Here is a 19,522-nt window from a genome sequence, read left to right as displayed (position 1 = left end):
AGAGAGAGAGAGAGAGAGAGAGAGAGAGAGAGAGAGAGAGAGAGAGAGAGAGAGAGAGAGAGAGAGAGAGAGTGAACATGAGAGTGAGATAGATAGATAATGTGAGCGCGAGAGAGAAGTGAAGAGGGAGACTGAGAGAGACAGACAGAGAGAGAAAGAGAGAGAACGTTGGGAGAGAGAGAGGAGTGAAGAGAGAGAGAACGCGGGAGAGAGAGAGGAGTGAAAAGAGAGAGAATGTGTGAGACAGGAGTGAAGAGAGAGAACATGAGACCAAGAGGAATGAAAGGAGAACGTAGAGAGAGAGAGTATGAGAGTGAGAGAGAGAGAGAGAATATGAGAGTGAGAGAGAGACAGAGAGACAGAGAGAGAGAGAGAGAGACAGAGAGAGAGACAGAGACAGAGAGAGAGAGACAGAGAGAGAGACAGAGAGAGAGAGAGAGAGAGAGAGAGAGAGAGAGAGAGAGAGAGAGAGAGAGAGAGAGAGAGAGAGAGAGAGAGAGAGAGAGAGAGAGAGAGAGAGTGAACATGAGAGTGAGATAGATAGATAATGTGAGCGCGAGAGAGAAGTGAAGAGAGAGACTGAGAGAGACAGACAGAGAGAGAAAGAGAGAGAACGTTGGGAGAGAGAGAGGAGTGAAGAGAGAGAGAACGCGGGAGAGAGAGAGGAGTGAAGAGAGAGAGAACGCGGGGAGAGAGAGAGGAGTGAAAAGAGAGAGAATGTGTGAGACAGGAGTGAAGAGAGAGAACATGAGACCAAGAGGAATGAAAGGAGAACGTAGAGAGAGAGAGAGTATGAGAGTGAGAGAGAGAGAGAGAATATGAGAGTGAGAGAGAGACAGAGAGACAGAGAGAGAGAGAGAGAGACAGAGAGAGAGACAGAGAGAGAGACAGAGACAGAGAGAGAGACAGAGAGAGAGAGAGAGAGAGAGAGAGAGAGAGAGAGAGAGAGAGAGAGAGAGAGAGAGAGAACGTGTGAGAGAGAGAGTATGAGAGAGAGAGAGAGAAAGAGAGGGAGAGAGAGACAGAGACAGAGACAGAGAGAGAGAGAGAGAGAGAGAGAGAGAGAGAGAGAGAGAGAAAGAGAGGGAGAGAGAGAGAGAGAGAGAACGTGTGAGAGAGAGAGGAATGAAAAGCGAACGTGAGAGTTTGAGTTTTAAAAAGTACATTTATTCCAAATACGCTACAGTCCACCAGTTTACACCCTAACACAACAGCTCTTCATAATCCAGCTCACACAAAAACCAGTTTAGGGGAAAAACACAAAAACATTGAGCGGTCCAAACAAGTATTGGTAAAAAACATCTCCTTCACACAGTTCTTACATCATAGCTGTAAAAAAGTCCCTTGTGTGGCATGTAGACCTCATGTAGACCTCACGTAGACCTCATGTAGACCTCACGTAGACCTCACGTAGACCTCACGTAGACCTCACGTAGACCTCATGTAGAGCAGCTGGGCTACGGCCTCGGTGTTGTTGAGTCCCAATCCTGCTGCAGCCCCTATGCGCTGTGGGGTGATGGTCGTGGAGGAAAACCGTTTCTGGGAAATCCTGGAGGGCACCAGCCGGAGACCACCAGCCTGGCTCCGTGTATCCGTGGCTCCTCCGGCAGCAGCAGCAGTAGGAGGAGGAGCCACGGTGCAACACCCTCAGGTACCCGGCTGCCTACACCACAGCCCCCTTCCTCCTCCTCCTCCTCTTCCTCCATACTCAACTCATCCCCCAGACAGGTGCTCCTCGTACTGCCTGCTCCTCTCCCTTGTCAGTGCTCCGCCTGCTTTCTCTTCAGCACAGGAACCTTACAGGCTGTTTCGCCTTCCAGCAAGTCCTCCTCACTGCCCAACACTACACCTTCTGCAGCTCCACCTGTAGTGTTTGATGCTCAACACCACACCTTCTGCAGCTCCACCTGTAGTGTTTGATGCTCAACACCACGCCTTCTGCAGCTCCACCTGTAGTGCTTGATGCCATTGCCTGTTCACGTTGTGCTCCATTTTCAACACTTATGTATTCCTTTTTAGACTCGTCACTCTGTTTGGGTGGTGCAGTTTCGTCGCTGTGATCTGGACTCTGTCCCTTTTCTGTTGTCCCTTCGCTGCTCTGCCTGGTTCCACTCTGTTCGTGTCCTCTCGCTTCACTCTACGTTTTGCCATCAGAGGGGTGTTTCTCAGGACAGGCCCGAACCCAATGACCCTCCCCTCCACAGCCGAGACACTTCAAGGTCCCAGAGCTTACAAAGATGACATAGGCAAAATCCTCCACCTTCACCCTAAAAGCCACATCCATGTGAACCAACAACGCCGGCCTCGACCACCTGGTGTGCATTGGCTACAGCGTCGACAAAAATCACCACAGCGCCGTTCATCCTAGCAGCAGATTTAACGCTGCTATGACCCACAACCTGCCCCACTGCCAGGGCACAGCCCTCCACCCAACACGGGAAACTAGGCGACACTTAAAGCCCATGTTCCCTGGTGAGTTTGGTAAACTCCATACCGGCGTTTAGCACGCCGACCAGCAAGCGCTGGTCGACCGCAAACACGCACACACACAAAACCTCTTGAAACCCCCTCATATACACAAACCAAACCAGTAACCCTACAAAACACACCATGTACATCAAGAGAACGTTGAGAGAGAGAGGAGTGAAAAGAGAGAAGAGGAAGATGGGCTGAAACAACTACTTGACATTATCCTTAACGTTCAGATGGAGGTTTGTCCTCTAATGGTTTGGCGCTTCCCTCCAGAAGGCGTCTGCTGCTTGGGGTCTCCATCACCGCACAATGGAGGCCAAAGGTCGATGACTGAGTTAACCGACTAACGCCCCCTGTAGCTGCCCACTGACCAACGAGTGGTGGACACGTTGGATTTTCCCCACTTTGTGCTGAAAATGGATGGTCAGAGCGGCAGGAAGTAGGGCGCGAATGTTGAGAGCAACTAAACCAAATAAAATGATTATCAACAGTTAGGGAAGCAATGGCGTGTGCAGCGCTGGTTACGCCTGACTCATCATTACCACATAAATCCCTTCCAAACGTCACCACTATTCAAACAACTGGGGTGTCTCCCTGCTTATGACGACATACAAAGCAGACATGGGTTATAGTATGGGAACATTTCATGCATCCTGAGGGTCAAGCCCCACGAAGCCCTGCAGCTGGCATCGCTGCAGAGCTGCACTACAGGACTTCCTCCACCGGCTGTATTTTGTTGAGTCACAGCACGTGCCTACTGCAACCAGCATCTCGGGATGCTGGTTGCAAGATGGCCGCGCAAATTCACGTTTGAAGCAGCTTCGCCCAGTTCCGGTGTGGGAGCATGGCGGTGCGAACTTGGGTTTGCGGCAGCCTCACACGCTACTGTCCGTGCAGTGTCTTTGTCCACATCTGCGTCTATGTCTTTGTTTGATGGCTGGGAGAGCTGGTGCTGGATGGAATGGGAGAGCTTGGTCTGCTGCATTCTGTGGGCCCAGGCTGACCGGCAGTCCATGCAGACCAGCAGTTCTGATGACACCAAGGGCGGTCTGGCGGCGGCCTCGCCCAGCGTTAACTGTGTTGTTGGTGTCGTCGTGTGGAGCGCAGGACGGTGTGTCGAGAATGTCTGGCTGGGAGAGCTGGCGCTGGATCGGCTAGGAGAACTTGGTCTGCTATGTTCGGTGGGCCCAGGGACCACGCCCCTGCCTGGAGCTGTGTCCGAGGAGGAAACACCGAGGGCGGTCTGACAGGATGCGGAAGCGGGGCAGGCTAAGCTAACTGCTAGTCCATGCAGACTGGCAGTTCCGGCAGTCATCCTGGCGTTCACTCTCTTGGACAATGAATTTTTTTTTTGGGGATATGTTGGATATATGTGTTTTTGTAGTTGTTTGTGGTTTGTCTTTGTGGGATGGGGGAAATGGTATTTTGTTTCATTTCATGTGTGCAGGTTCATGGAATGAAATGACAAATTAATGTTCCTGAAACGTTCCTGATCTATGAGATAAAAGTCGATGATCGTTCTGATAACCATCAGACTATTTGATTATCAAAATAATCATTACTTGCAGCCTTAATGTGTATATGAATATGCATATGTGTATTTATATATGTATATATATGTGTATGTATATATGTATGTGTGTATTTGCGTATATATGACTATGTATGTATTTATGTATATGTATATGTGTATAACTTTGTTAAAAGAAACACTCAACGGTAGGGAAAGTGCTCAACAAATAAGGAGCAAGTGAGTCAAGTGAATTCTTAATGAGACAGTACAAGCCTGTTTCATGCCATAAGCAATCATCAGCTGTCAATCATATGTATATATGCGTGTATGTATATATGTATATGTTTATATGTAAATGTGTGTATGTATACATGTATATGTATGTATGTATATATGCATATGTACAAGTATATGTGCGTATTTATATATATATATATATATATATATATATATATATATATATATATATATATATATGTGTGTGTGTGTGTGTGTGTGTGTGTGTGTTTATGTACACATGTATATATGCCTGTATATATGTATATGTACACATATATGTGCGTACATATATATGTATGCATATATATGTATATGCATGCATGCATGTATATATGCATATGTATGTATATCTGTATATGTAAATATGTATATGTGCATACACATGTATACGTATGTATGTATATGTGTGTATGTATGTATGCATGCATGAGAACAATCACGATGAAGCTCTCCTCTTTCATTCATCAGGTCGACAGTTGAAAAGCAAGAACAAGATAAAACAGATTTGCATCTCCTGCTGCACGTCTGCTGGTTTTTAAGTGCACTGTGACACGGGTGCTGAGGCAGGCCCGGCATGCGTTCTTTACCTGTCTGCTGTGTGTTTGTCTTTTTCTCACTCTGTCTCTGCCTCTTGTGTTTCATTCACCTCCTTCCTAATCTCATAATCCATCCCCGCCTCCTCTCCTCCTCTCCTTCACACGCTTCCCTCCCTATCTAATTCCACACACATCATACCGGCATCTGTCACTGAAACTAAATCCGTGTGCAACGCAAATGCACAGTTGTAAATACGCACACAACTGCTGTGTACTGCTTACAAAGCATTGCTGTTATTGCTGTGGTTGTAACACGGGTATATAATAAAGTATGTGGGTGTGAGGTGGACGGTAGGTGAATATATAGTGTATACTTCTGGTACATAACATAACATTGTGGGAGTACATAGCATTGTATATGGGCATGATGGGTTGTGGAGTTGTGGTATATATATAGTATATATGCAATATGGACTCAGGAAACAAGAACAATTTATTGCCATTTCTTGAATGGACTTGCGTACACAAAACAAACAAAAATCCGTTTCCCCCAGCCCACAGCAGTGTGACACAAAAGACAAAGACACAATTCCCAAATTTCCCAAAAACGACACCACCAAAAACATACAAAAACACGGAGAAGCAAAAACTCCACTGTCCAGAGAATGAACGCCAGCCAGGATGACTGTCGGAAATGCCGGCCTGCATGGGCTAGCAGTTAGCTTAGCCTGCCCCACTTCCACATCCTGCCCTCAGTGTTTCCTCCTTGGGCAGGGTCGTGGTCCCTGGGCCCACCGGATGTAGCAGACCAGGCTCCCCCAGTCGATCCAATGCCAGCTGTCCCAGCTAGACACCTTCGACACACCTCCCCGCATTCCGCACAATGACACCAAAAATGCCACAGTCAACGCCAGGCGAGGCCGCCGCCAGACCACCCTCGGTGTTATCGGAACTGCTGGTCTACTTGGGCTAGCAGTTAGCTTAGCCTGCCCCGCTTCCGTGTGCTGTCAGTCCGCCCTTGGTGTTTCCTCCTCGGGTACAGCTCTGGCAGGGTTCTGGTCCCTGGGCCCACCGGATGCAGCAGACCAGGCTCCCCCAGTCGATTCAATGCCAACTCTCCCAGTCAGACACCCTCAACACACCTCCCTGCACTCCACACGACAACACCAAAAAACGTCAACAGTCAACCTCAGGCGAGGCCGCTGCCAGACCGCCCGTGGTGTTATCAGAACTGCTGGTCTGCATAGGCTAGCAGTTAGCTTAGCCTGCCCCACTTCTGCATCCTGTCAGACTGCCCTCAGTGTTACCTCTTCGGGCACAGCTCCGATCAGGGCTGTGATCCCTGGGCCCACAGGACGCGGCTGACCGAGCTCTCCCAGCCGATCCAGCACCAGCTCTCCCAGCCATCAAACGAAGACAAAACAAACTTAGACACCACATGGACGGTACAGGATGAGGCCGCCGCAAACGTAAGTTCACACTGCCATCCATGTGGTATAATATATGGGCATAGGTTGTTGATTACTCAACCATAACACAACTCTGTATAGTACCGACGTTCCTGTTATGCACACATACTTGTCAACAGAGTCCTGTTGTTGCTCCATTAATCGCTTGTTTGTTTGTGTTTTTGTTAGTTGTTTTGTTTTCTTGTTTTTCCTTTTTCTTCTTTGTGTGAGTTATGTCGGCAAGTGCTGGAAGCTGCCGTGTACCGGAGACAAATTCCTCATGTGCACGGGCACGCTCGGCCAATAACGCTGATTCTGATTCTTTTATCCTTTCTTGCATTTTGTTCAGCAGAAAACCAAGCTGTCGGTTCATTTCAGCTGTGCAGGAGATAATTGCCTTTTGTCATTTAGCTCCCCAGTACAAGAAACTACACTAGCCTCACGCTGAGCCAAATTAGACACTTGCTTATTATGTCTGTGTCTGCCAGTCTGAGTGTGTTTCAATATGTATGAATGACTATATCTCTTTCTATTTTCCCCTCCATTTTTTGCTCATTAGTCAACATTTGTCTTGTTCTCACCTTGAATTTAGGCTCAAATCATTGCCTTGGGTAAATTTAGGTCAGATAGAGATCGAGAAGGAGACAAGCAGACTGTACTTAAGATGTTGCAACAAGTAATCCCATTAATGAAAACTACTGAACCAATACACTGAGTAAAACAAACAAGTAAATGACTGCAGTAGCCCCCCATGACAGACTTACTGGTTAGTCTGGGTGCGTTAGCATCATCACAAGCACAGCCTAAAACATCTCAGGGACACACATGGATTCATCCAGAGCTTGAAGTGGCAAATAACATGTCCAGGTACTCTCATGGACTACCACCTGGGAAAAGTGAGCACGTGTCCAGGCCCTGGAGCCAATGGGGACCCTTGGTCTTAAGATTTATTATCCTTTTTTTTAATATGTTAAGTATGTATTCTTTTGTTTTTAAAATAATGGAGTAATTGTCTCATCTCTCCTCTCATCATCAGCCGCTTCTACGGGGTCAGGTCACAGTGGCAGCAAGCTAAGTAGGGAACTCCAGATGTCCCTCTCCCCAGCAACGCCCTCCAGCTCCTCCTGGGGGATCCCAAGGTGTTCCTAGGCCAGTTTGGACATGTCGTCCCTCCAGCAAGTTCTGGGTCTACCCTGGGGTCTCCTCCCAGTTGGACATGCCTGGAAAACCTCCAAAGGAAGGCGCCCAGGAGGCATCCTAATCAGATGCCCATACCACCTCAACTAGCTCCTTTCGACGCGAAGGAGCAGCAGCTCTACTCCAAGCTCCCTCTGGATGTCTGAGCTCCTCACCCTATCTCTAGGCTGAGCCCAGACACCCTACAGAGGACACTCACCTCAGCCACTTGTAACCACGATCTCACCCTTTCGGTCACTACCCAAAGCTCATGACCATAGGTGAGGGCTGGAATGAAAGTAAATTGAGAGCTTTGTTCTCTGGTAAATTGAGAGCTTTGCCTTCCGGCTCAGCTCCCTCTTCACCACAATGGTCCGGTATAACGTCCGCATTACTGCTGATGCTGCACCAATCTGCCTGTCAATCTCCCAATCCATCCTACCCTCACTCATGAACAAGACCCCGAGATACTTGAACTCCTTCACTTGGAGTAATTGTGATTTTGAAAATATAGTATAATTCTGAAATTGTTTTGAATGTTTTGTAAATTCGCTGATTAGATCACATATTGACATAGGCTATAGGTCAAATGTCAATTTAGCACATCAAATTCAAAATATTAATGCTCGTTTACGAAACAGCAACTAAAACAGCTCCTGCTTACCTAAACTCCCTCATTCAGGTCTACACTCAGTCCCACTCACCACGCTCTGCCAATGAAAGATGTCTGGCACTTCCGCCACAATGGGACCCTAAGTCACTAGCCAGACTCTTCCGTAGTTTCCTGGTGGTGGAACAAGTTACCAAACTCCATTCAATCCGCTGAGTCTCTCTCCATCTTTAAGAAAAAGGTAAAGACCCAGCTCTTTCATAAACACCTCTACACCTGTTAGTATTAATAAAAAAAAAAGAAAAAAAACACACCCTATGCATTGCCTTTGTGCACTGCCTGTTGACACCTACGTCCTGCCGGACTTGAACCTAGTTTTTTGGCACTTGCATTTTCATCTCCTGACTAGATCCTTGCTTGTGTTGTATTAACTCTTAGATATTCGTCGCTTTGGATCTAGTGTCTGATAAATAAAACTAACATTGTAACAATTTAAAGCCTTAAAAGTGAACAATAACATTTTAAAATCAATTCGAAATATAACAGGGAGCCAGTGTAGGAAGGAAAGCACAGGAGTGATCTGCTCATGCCTCTTTGTCCCAGAAATGAGCTGAGCAGCGGCATTTTGTACCAACTGCAGAGGGGTGGAGGGAGCCCTTGCTGATACCAGAATAAAATGCATTAAAATAGTGAAGCTGAGAATAGATGAAAGCATGTACAACTTTTTACAGATCAGCAATTGATAAAAATGACCTGATTTGGAGATAGAATCAGGCCATTGAGCTGGAGAAAGCACGACTGAACAATATGTTTGATTTGATTATCAAATCCGAGATTAGCATCAAATATTACCCCAAGATTCCTAGCAACCTGCTTAAGACTACCTGAAAGACCACAAAGATTAGTAAAAAAAACAGGGCTGATGGCATTTTCGGGACCGAACAGAATAACCTCAGACTTATTGTTAAATTTGATAAATTTTCAGACATCCAGGATTTAATGTCAGAGAGGCAAGTTGTGAGATTTGCTAGGGCGCTAGGATCTATGGGTTTTAGTGACATGTATAACTGAGTGCCGTCAGCATAAAAAAGGTAAAGCACATTGTGATTTCGAATGACCTGGGCAAGGGGCAGCATGTATATTGAAAAGAGAAGGGGGCCAAGAACTGAGCCTTGAGGGGCACCGCAACTCAATTGAACCATTGAGGAAGCAGAGTTACCCAGAGCAACAGAAAAAGCTTTGTTGGTGAGGTAAGAGCATAATAAACTAAGAGCCCTTGCTGCCAGCCAAAGTCTCTAGTGATTTAAGACGATGTTGTGATTGACTGTGTCAAAGGCAGCACTCAAGTCTAAGAGAACTAAAATTGAGCAGTCACCTCTGTCTGCAGTAAGTCATTAGTGACCTTAACTAGAGCTTTCTCGGTACCACGAAGTGCTCTAAAACCAGACTGGAAACTGTTCAAAACACTATTAGTGTTCATAAAAGAAATCAATTGAGATTAAATTACCCTCTCCAGAACCTTAGTTAGAAAAGACAATTTGGAGATCGGTCTGTAGTTACTTAAGGACAAGGGATCTAAATTAGATTTCTCTAGCAATGGGTGAACAATGGCATGCTTAAAACTATATAAAGTGTGTGAAATGCTTTACAATGTTATGTATAAGTAACTTGACCGTCGATTAAGAAAGATAAGTTTGTGCAGTGTTTTGTTACGTTTTATTTCTTTCGTACTGTAATTGACTGCCGGTGGTCGATATGGACAGTACAATGTTGGTGGAGGGGGAAGGATCATGGCGGTCTGACATTTTACTTATTTGGCTCCATGTTAGATGCCATTACACATTTCAGTTCAAGATAATTCTGGATTTTATGATAATGCAATTGCGGGTTGTTAAGAAGGTCAGTATATCTGAACACATGCAATTACCTCGTTGTTACCTTAATTTGCCTTGACTGAGCAGACTGGTATACAGTGTACGTCTATTATATTTTGCGTTACATATTGCAGTGTTTAAGAAATGTATTCTTAGTTAATTTGTAGAAAGAGTGATGGAGCTGAGACAAATACTGAAAGGAGATTTCGCACTTACTCAAAGTACATGCCATGTAAGGTTATGATACGTATGTTGTCATACAGTACAGGGTAAATGAGCGTCAGGTAATGCATGATACTGTGAGTATGTATTGTCACATTTTTGGACTTTTGCAAAAGCGTTAATTGCCCTAATAAAACACACGGACAAAAAGAAGATATTATTTTGAGTATTTGAATATGCTAACAAATTCTGCAGAGACAAGCCAGTGCAACGACAGCCTAACACCGATGCTGTCGTCTCATGTATTCTGTTTTCAACAGAGAAGTAACTGTTGAGAAATAACTGTTGCATGGTTGCATATCTGGGACCTATAGCAAAAGGAAATATGACTGACCGCAAACTATGTGCTGTCTCCCTCTGTCCTTTTTCTACCTTTCTCGATTTTTTTCCGCCCCCATTATGCTTGACCCCCCCCCCCCGCTGAGCGCTGAGAAGTCGTCCTCTCTTTCTCTTTTGCCCCTCATGTATTTTTCCCACCTTTAAAAGTCAAGCCATATCTTTTCCCTCATGAAAGTCAAATGATTCTGCAAGAAGCCAACCTCCCCAGGCTCTCTCATCTTGTCTCTTTTCCCATTCCCCCCTTTCCACCTCTCTCTCCTCCCCAGTGCTTTGTTCTCTATTCTGTCTCTCTCACCTATGCTCGACTCTGCTTACTCTTTTTCTCCGGCCTTCCCTTCTGACCTCACCTTTCTTTTTTTTATATGTCTCCCTCTCCATTTTGTATTTTCTCCTATTTCACCTTTCTCCCAATCGCCTGCTTTTTTCCCCCTCTTCTTACCAAAACTGACAGACCGAGGTCAGCACCGGTCATTCCTACCAAAATCTGTTTAATACCTGCCGGCAGAGACGCAGAAATGCGGCCCAGTGTTGTGCCTTACTCGGTCTGCTGAGGGATTGTGCGCATCCAAGGGTCTGTGAAAGGGAGAAAGTTCAGGGTTGGAATATGTTAAAGTGCCCCCTCAGACGATTAGGATGGAACTGGTCCAAGGGCCCAACCACAGGAGGATGCTTAACTATGAAACTCTTGAACTGTAATGTCCACTGAGAATATGGACACATTCTGAACATTGTAATGGAGTCCATCAAGAAGACGAAGTTATATATTTGGGCGGCACGTTGGTCCAGTGGTTAGCACTGTCGCCTCACAGCAAGAAGGTCCTGGGTTCAAACTCTGGGGTTGTCCAACCTTGGGGGTCATCCCAGGTCGTCCTCTGTGTGGCGTTTGCATGTTCTCCCCGTGTCTGCGGTGGGTTTTCTCCGGGTGCTCCGGTTTCCCCCACCATCAAAAAGACATGCATGTTAGGGTTAATACTCCTGTCTGTGCCCCTGAGCAAGGCATGGCAAGATGGACTGGAGTTGGTCCCCGGGTGCTGCGCGGTGGCTGCCCACTGCCCCTAGCTACACAGCTAGGATGGGTTAAATGCAGAGAGGAATTTCCCCACGGGGATCAATAAAGTATCTCAAAAATAAAAAAAAACATGTTTGGAACTCGTTGAAAAAAAAAGGGCCATGGTTGTGCAGGATCTCGGGCAAGGTGGGCTAAGCATTGAACTGAAACAGGCCCAAGTGAAAAAGAAACGGAGAAGCATGACTCATATACACAGTCTGCCAAAGAGTTAGATTCATCAAGGGACCCTGACAAAGGTCTGAAGACCCTTGTGGAACCTGATAATGTAATAAATCTCCGATAATGCAATAACCCCGATAATGCAATAAACCCGATAATGTAATAACCCTGATAATGTAATAACCCTGATAATGTAATAAATCCCCGATAATGTAATAACCCTGATAATGCAATAAACCTGATAATGTAATAAAGCCCCGATAATGTCATAACCCTGATAATGTAATAAAAAATGCACTTGAGGCCATTGAAAATGCAATAAAACCTGATAATGTAACAGCTTCCTGATAATGTAATAAAGTGCATTTCCCGATAATGTATTAAACTATATATCATAGCTAACCCTAACCCTAAACCCTAACCCTAACCCTAAACCCTAACCCTAACCCTAATAACGTCCCGTTAATGTAACACATTATTACATTATTGGTAAAAAGTTTATTACATTATTAGGGAATGCACTTTATTACATTATCAGGAAGTTATTACATTATCGGGTTTTATTGCATTTTCAATGGACTCAAGAGCAGATTTTTATTACATTATCGGGGTTATTACATTATTGGGAATTTATTACATTATCAGGTTCTACAACCCCTTTTATTAGACCTGGACTGAATCCTCTCAACTGCAACCAAGTGTGTTTTAAGACGGGAAGCAATCAGAGCGTCAGACTTACTCATGACCTCTGCCCGAAGAGACTTAGGGGGTGGAAACAAGTCCACAGTTCCCAGTCTACCCGTATACACGGTCAGGTTCAAAACACGTCCGTTGTTCTTTTGCTAAGAGCCTGTAACCAGTACACAGGTACGATGCCTCTGAGTAGGGCTTTTGTTTCCTTTTACACCGCCAACTTTCCCGCTGAACACCCTACACACACAAACACACACGCACACAAACTCAATGTCACACAGTTACACACTCTTCAGAGCATAACAACTTAGTGCTTTAATTACATCCCGCCAAGATGAACCAAGTTGCTGTATATTACTGCTCTCTGGTCCCCACTGTAACAGATTAAGAGAGCAGAGTTTGTGAGCGTGTGTTTGCGTGTGTGTTAGTGTGTGCTGTGCAGGAGGGACGCCAGGATACAAACGTTCACAAATAAACGAGGCGCGTGCGGTGTCAGTTTCTCGCCCTCTAAAGGAATGTGGGATTTAACTGCATCATATTCCACTGTGCTGCAGGCACAACAACATGACTGCTCTAATCACACCCGCACCAACAACAGTACTGCAGCCACATGCTGCTGCTCTCCGATCCCTACTGTAGCAGATTAGAGGAGTTTAAAGCCAGTGTGACTGGAAAGCCTGTGTGCTGGGGTGTGGAGTAGTGCGTTACAAGTTACGCACATGAGTAAAAAAGTAGTTTTTTCATTAACAATACCATATACAGCATCCATCCATCCATTAGCCAAATCCTGCTCTCAGGGTCGCGGGGATGCTGGAGCCTATCCCAGCAGTCATTGGGCGGCAGGCGGGGAGACACCCTGGACAGGCCGCCAGGCCATCACAGGGCATGAATTGAATTGAATTGAAAAATGACAACAAAAAAGAAGAAACTAATCAAGTTAATGATGGGTCATTAAAACAAGAAATGTTGGGGGAGGGCACGTTTATGAAAACTAGATTTAAGCAGTGATTCCAAAACTTGCCACCAAGTTTGCTTGTGAAATTTCTTAAGTAACGTTTGTGGAAGTGTTACTTTATTCTAATGATAATCTTACAAAAAACAGCTCTAAAAAATTCCGAATAAAGTGAAGACAACCAGATCAAGAGTAATGATGAGTTAATGATGTCACAGGGGGCCCTGAATTGGCCAAATCCCTGGTAATAAATAATAAGGGGGGGACACAATTTAACATGTCACTTCACAAACTATCAATCCTTCAAAAGGTGCAAATGGAGGAATTAAGCAAAAGGCCTATACAGCATTCAATACACAATTTCACCTCTATGTCCTTGTTGACCAATCAACAAATGGGCCCCAGGTAAGCCCAAGTTGGTCCATCTTGTGTGAAAGAGAGTATGAGACCCTCTCATAACTAGCCAGCTGAGCCATATTTGTAGCCCACTCTTCATAGGGAGGGGGCTACCTGTCTTTTTGAAAAACGCTAATAAACTTGTTCATTGCAAAAAATAGGTTTTTTTTTAAGAACGAGTACTTCTCCTGTTCCTTTTTAAAACCTGTACTTCTACCCTTTACTCAAGTATATTTCAAAGCCAGTAATTGACTTTTTACTTCACTACATGTGCCATTTATACCTCCCTTACAAGTAGTCTGCTCAAAATACGGGACTGAGTGCCGGGGAAGAGCGCGTGAAGAGCACCTGCACTGCAGGTGCCGAGTTGCCAAACAAGCACCGCCCGATAATGACGGAGCCACCGGAACAAGAGGCAGCTTCCAGCGACAATCCCGGGCCACGTCTGGCCACACTTTTCATACCAAAATCTAACAAAAGCAACAGTTACATGATGAAGTGCTTGCTTAAGCCAACCAATACTACTACCACTACTACTACTACTACTACTACTACTACTACTACTACTACTACTTTCGACTGCTCCCATTAGGAGTCGCCACAGCGGATCATCCGTTTCCATCTCTTCCTGTCCTCTGCATCTTCCTCTGTCACACCAGCCACCTCCATGTCCTCTCTCACCACATCTATAAACCTCCTCTTTGGCCTTCCTCTTCTCCTCTTCCCTGGCAGCTCCATATTCAGCATCCTTCTCCCAATACACCCAGCATCTCTCCTCCACACATGTCCAAACCATCTCCATCGTGCCTCTCTTGCTTTGTCTCCAAACCGTCCAACCTGAGCTGTCCCTCTAATATACTCGTTCCTAATCCTGTTCTTCTTCGTCACTCCCAATGAAAATCTTAGCATCTTCAACTCTGGTTGATTTAGTTCAAAACCACATAGGACCACTCCTCTTCTACAAAAATAAGAGAGGAAGGCCTATTTAGATGTTCTAGGAGCAACTGTATTTCTAATGCTATTCTCTGTTTTTCCAGCTCCAGCTTTTGCTGCTCCATCGGTAATTCTTTTGGTTTCAGCCTCCACTCTGAGGATTTCCTTCTCAAGAGGCATCTGCTGAAGATCATCCTGTGTCGTCCATTTCCTTGGTGGTGCTCCGCTGCTGCCATGGAAAATTTGTGAAGGAGTGGTACCGGTTGACCCATTAACCCGTTGAGGCTCTGTAATGGCCTGATGGCCTGTCCAGGGTGTCTCCTCGCCTACCGCCCAATGACTGCTGGGATAGGCTCCAGCATCCCCACCACCCTGAGAGCAGAATAAGCGGTTTGGATAATGGATGGATGGATGGCATCGGTTGAGTCTGAAATCAAATAGCGAATTCATTAAATCTAGCCTATACCGTGATGTGACAACTTCTAAGACTTAGCCTAACGTTATTGCACTCTAGATAGAAGCAGATTTTATCAGTTCATTTAGCTATTACTAAACAAAATAAATAAATAAATAAATAAATGGGTAGTCTGTGTGGCATACACACCTGCGCAGTCACTGCTCTCGTCCCTCGTAAGGTCAATGTGAACCACATCCATCTCTGGAGAGGCATCACTCTCTTCTGGCAGTTGATCGATACCGCCGCTTTCCATATCAACCAAACCGGTAAAAGCAGGGGAATCCTCTCCAGAGACATCAACAACGATGTCACTGTATACTGACATTTTCGGGGGAGGACCCCCACCGGTTTGATGGATTTTTTTCAAACAATCACATTTCTTTGCCTTGCTCAGGAGATCGTCCCACTTCTTCTGTATATCTGTGTATATTTTTGTAAATTTAGATGTTCTGTAGATATTTGGGGCAGCACGGTGGCCCAGTGGTTAGGGCCGTCGCCTCACCGCAAGAAGTTCCTGGGTTGAACCTCGGGGTTGTCCAACCCTGGGGGTCATCCCAGGTCGTCCTCTGTGAGGAGTCTGCATGTTCTCCCCGTGTCTGTGGTGGGTTTTCTCCGGGTGCTCCGGTTTCCCCCACCATCAAAACGACACGCATGTTAGGGTTAATACTCCCGTCTGTGCCCCTGAGCAAGGCACGGCAAGACGACTTGGGGTTGGTCCCCGGGTGCTGCACGGCGGCTGCCCACCGCTCCTAGCTACTCAGCTAGGATGGCTTCAATGCAGAGCAGAATTTCCCCATGGGGATCAATATAGTATACACAAAAAAAATCGTTTTATGAATGACGGCTGCCCGAGTCTGAACAATCATTCATGGCCTCCCGCAACTCGTGCTGCTAGGCAACAGGCATAGCCATGTAGGTATTCACATGGACGCACATCGCTCAGATGAGGAGTAGTTAATACTAGGCCGAAGTTTGGTTGGTGCACCGGACGTGAAGTCCACTTTCTCCCCAATTGTATCCGGCCAATTACCCCACTCTTCCAAGCCGTCCCGGTCGCTGCTCCACCCCTTCTGCCAATCCGGGGCAGAGGGGGTGGAGTTGCCAGCCACTTCTTTTCACCTGACAGTGAGGAGTTTCACCAGGGGGACGTAGCACGTGGGAGGATCACGCTATTCCCCCCCAGTTCCCCTTCCCCCCCCGAACAGGCACCCAGACCGACCAGAGGAGGCGCTAGTGCAGCGACCAGGACACATGCCCACATCCGGCTTCCCACCACGCAGACACGGCCAATTGTGTCTGTAGGGACGCCCGACCAAGCCGGAGGTAACACGGGGATTCGAACCAGCGATCCCCGTGACGGTAGGCAACGGAATAGACTGCTACGCCAGCCGGCGTATACAGTAAAGTAAAGACCAGTATACAGTAAAGACCAGTATACAGTAAAGACCAGTATACAGTAAAGACCAGTTGGTGCAACCAACACCAGGTGAACTAGGGTACAAATGGTGTGTCCTGGGAAACAGACAAGAGCACGGAGTTACAATAAAAGTCCGCAACACTGCCACTTACTGGTCAAAACATGCAATGACAACCAAAACTATAAAAATACACTCACAATCTGCCTCACAACTTAAATACATCAAATGACATTTTACATGGCTTGACAGTGTAACAATTACATATATTAACAGTTAAACTATACTAAATTTAAGTGGAAAATCATTTAACATATTTAACAGATTTACCACCCGGCTACATACTGCAAACATAGTCAACGTCCTCGGTGACTACGAAACATGAACTGACTCAAATACTCCCTGCAAGGCCTTTTCAAAGAGAGCAGCACCCAGGCTTGTCAAAACCTTAGAGACCATGTCTGTGCTGACTGAGACTGCATTACAGGCTGACTTTGGCAGATGAAATGGGTTTGAATGAGATCCAGCCATTTCCCGCTTGCTTTTCCTAATGGCAGGTTTAGGTGCATAGGTTCTACGTCCTGCTCCACCAGCATCATCATTGTCTCTGGGATCTTTCCTTCACTCACTCATTCACTGGTCCCTGTGTACGAAACACTCGATAGCGTACTCTACTGGTCTACTGGGAGTAATAAACTGAGGTTTTGGACTCAGGCTGGATCATCATTCTGCGGCTTCTTCTCGTCCCGTCACACGTTGTTTGGCAGCCAAAGAGTGTGCGAGCGGAGCAGAGAGGAGGAAAAGCGTGGCACTGTGGTGGTGTTTTTTCAATTAAAGCAGCGTTCATGCACCGGACAGCACATTTTTAGTTGCACTGTGGGAATTTTTGAGGGCACTAGAAAGTGAAAAACAAACAGCAAAGTGGATGAAGGCAAATATAGCACACTGCATAGGCAGTGGTCTCGCGCAAAGCTGAGGAGTAAGTTATCTGTGTGGGACTTCATACTTTCTATTTAGACTTTGGAGAGGAGACCTGGTCTTGACTCATCCACAACAAGTGTGCTTCTGCTTTGCCATGTGATTGGCTGATTAGAAATTTGCGTTAACGAGCAGTTGGACAGGTGTGCCTAATAAAGTGGCCGGTGAGTGTACATGCATGTGTGTGTTGATGTGCTGTTATTCTGATCTGTGTGCTTACGCGGGCCTGCGCATGTGTGAAGGTGCAAGTGCGGATGTGTTTGCACGTGAATGTGTGCGTGTGTGCAATCTGCATACGTGTGTGTCGATCGATCAGCGTGTGTGTAGTGCAAGTGTGTGTGTCCATACCTTGACCTGTCCAACAAAAGCCTGACCCTGCTCCTCTGTGACGGTGAAGTTGACAGGCAGGGAGGAGTCGAAGTGTGGGTCGTTGTCGTTAACATCCATCACCGTGATGTTCACCTTCGCCGTGGATGTCTGTACACACACACACACACACACATATAGGTACACACACTACTATATTCCATGTACAGCTGAATGGTTGTCTATCGTCCATGTTAACTTGCTTTCATGTAAACACCACATCACATTTCGATGTACAAAACGTGCCACACGTATAAAATCTGACTGGTTTAAAGTCCATTTTATTTGTGTAGCCCAATATCACAAATTACACATTTGCCTCAGGGGGCTTTACTGTAGCACAACATCCTGTCTTTAGACCCTCACACCAGATAAGGAACAATGCCCTAAAAACCCTTTAACAGGGAGAAGAAATAGGAAGAGACCTCAGGGGAGAGCAACAGAGGAGGGATCTCTCTCTCCCAAGATGGACAACGTGCAATGGACGTTGTGAAGGCAATGTTGTGTGTACAGAATAAAACACATTTTACACAATACAACACTGAAAGAGGATAACAGAATTATAATGGAATTTGACAATATATGAAGAATATGAGGAAGGAGGACGCTGAGCACTGTCCAGACGCCACCGGAACATCCCAGGACCTAAGCCATGTGACCAGCGTTACCATGTAGACCTGACGGGAGGACAGACTACACATGCACACACGGGAGACTCACATCACACCATTCACACACACGGGAGAAGAGGCAAGAAACGACATGGGTCACACGTTGGAGGGAGGGGGATATAACACTGAAACAGGATAACAACATCATATGGATTGATAAGATATGCAGAAAGAATGTGATGAGGGTGGCAAGCAGTGTCCAGGTAGTGACCACCATCACCATGGAGACCTGGGAGGAGGACAGATTACATGTGCACACTGGGGAGACTCCCATCACACAACACAAATCACATACATGGGAGAAGAGAAAGGAGAAAACATCATTCGGAGAGTGAGAAAAAGCTTTGGAAAGAAGAGACCAGTTGCCATGGTCAATAATCTATACCAGTGGTACTCACTAATTTTCTTAGGAGAGCCACTTATGAGTAAGACCGTTCCTCAAAGAGCCACAGAGCTTGCAAAGCTACACACATAGGCTATACGTCTACCCATGATCCCACGCTGTTATGTAGCCTGCGTTCTTTGACGCAGCTTCAGTATGCTGCCATCTGCTGGATAATTCATTTCAATGTGCTAAAACGGGACACAAACGGAACCTATAGAAGTAAGTTATAGCTATGTTCTTATTGTTATCAGTGGATCTATATGAGGCACAAAACAAAGTCTCGCGAGCCGCGTAAAGAGTAACACTGATGCTCTGCTATAATCTATAATCTCATCAGCAGAACAGTGGTTGGTAAATTAATTGAAACGGAAATCGACCCACCACACAGTACAGGTAATGAAGTACTCTATTTAAAGGCAACTAATTGTAAGCTAAGGCAAAAAAGATGAGTTTTAAGGTTGGAGTTAAAGAACTCAACAGACTGATAGCAGACTGTCTGATGGCAGCAGGCAGGTTATTCCCTAGGAACGGGGCCCGATAGGAAAAGACCCTGCCTCCAGCTCACTTCTTTTTAACTTG

The 19,522-nt window shown here is 45.9% G+C and overlaps 1 protein-coding gene across 1 annotated transcript in view; it reads right to left on the bottom strand.

Annotated features, from left to right (window-relative positions):
- The window catches only part of LOC130127199 (protocadherin-15-like), a 409,304-nt gene that overhangs the window by 127,583 nt on the left and 262,199 nt on the right, over positions 1–19,522 (bottom strand). Inside the window, 1 exon segment of the mRNA XM_056296769.1 lies at positions 17,870–17,998. Coding sequence (XP_056152744.1) covers positions 17,870–17,998 — 129 coding nt within the window.

Source organism: Lampris incognitus, chromosome 17 (genome assembly GCF_029633865.1).
Source record: "Lampris incognitus isolate fLamInc1 chromosome 17, fLamInc1.hap2, whole genome shotgun sequence".
In the NCBI taxonomy this organism is placed as follows: domain Eukaryota; kingdom Metazoa; phylum Chordata; class Actinopteri; order Lampriformes; family Lampridae; genus Lampris; species Lampris incognitus.
Note: the sequence above shows the minus strand (reverse complement) of the source record. Positions and strands in the feature narration are given on the sequence as shown.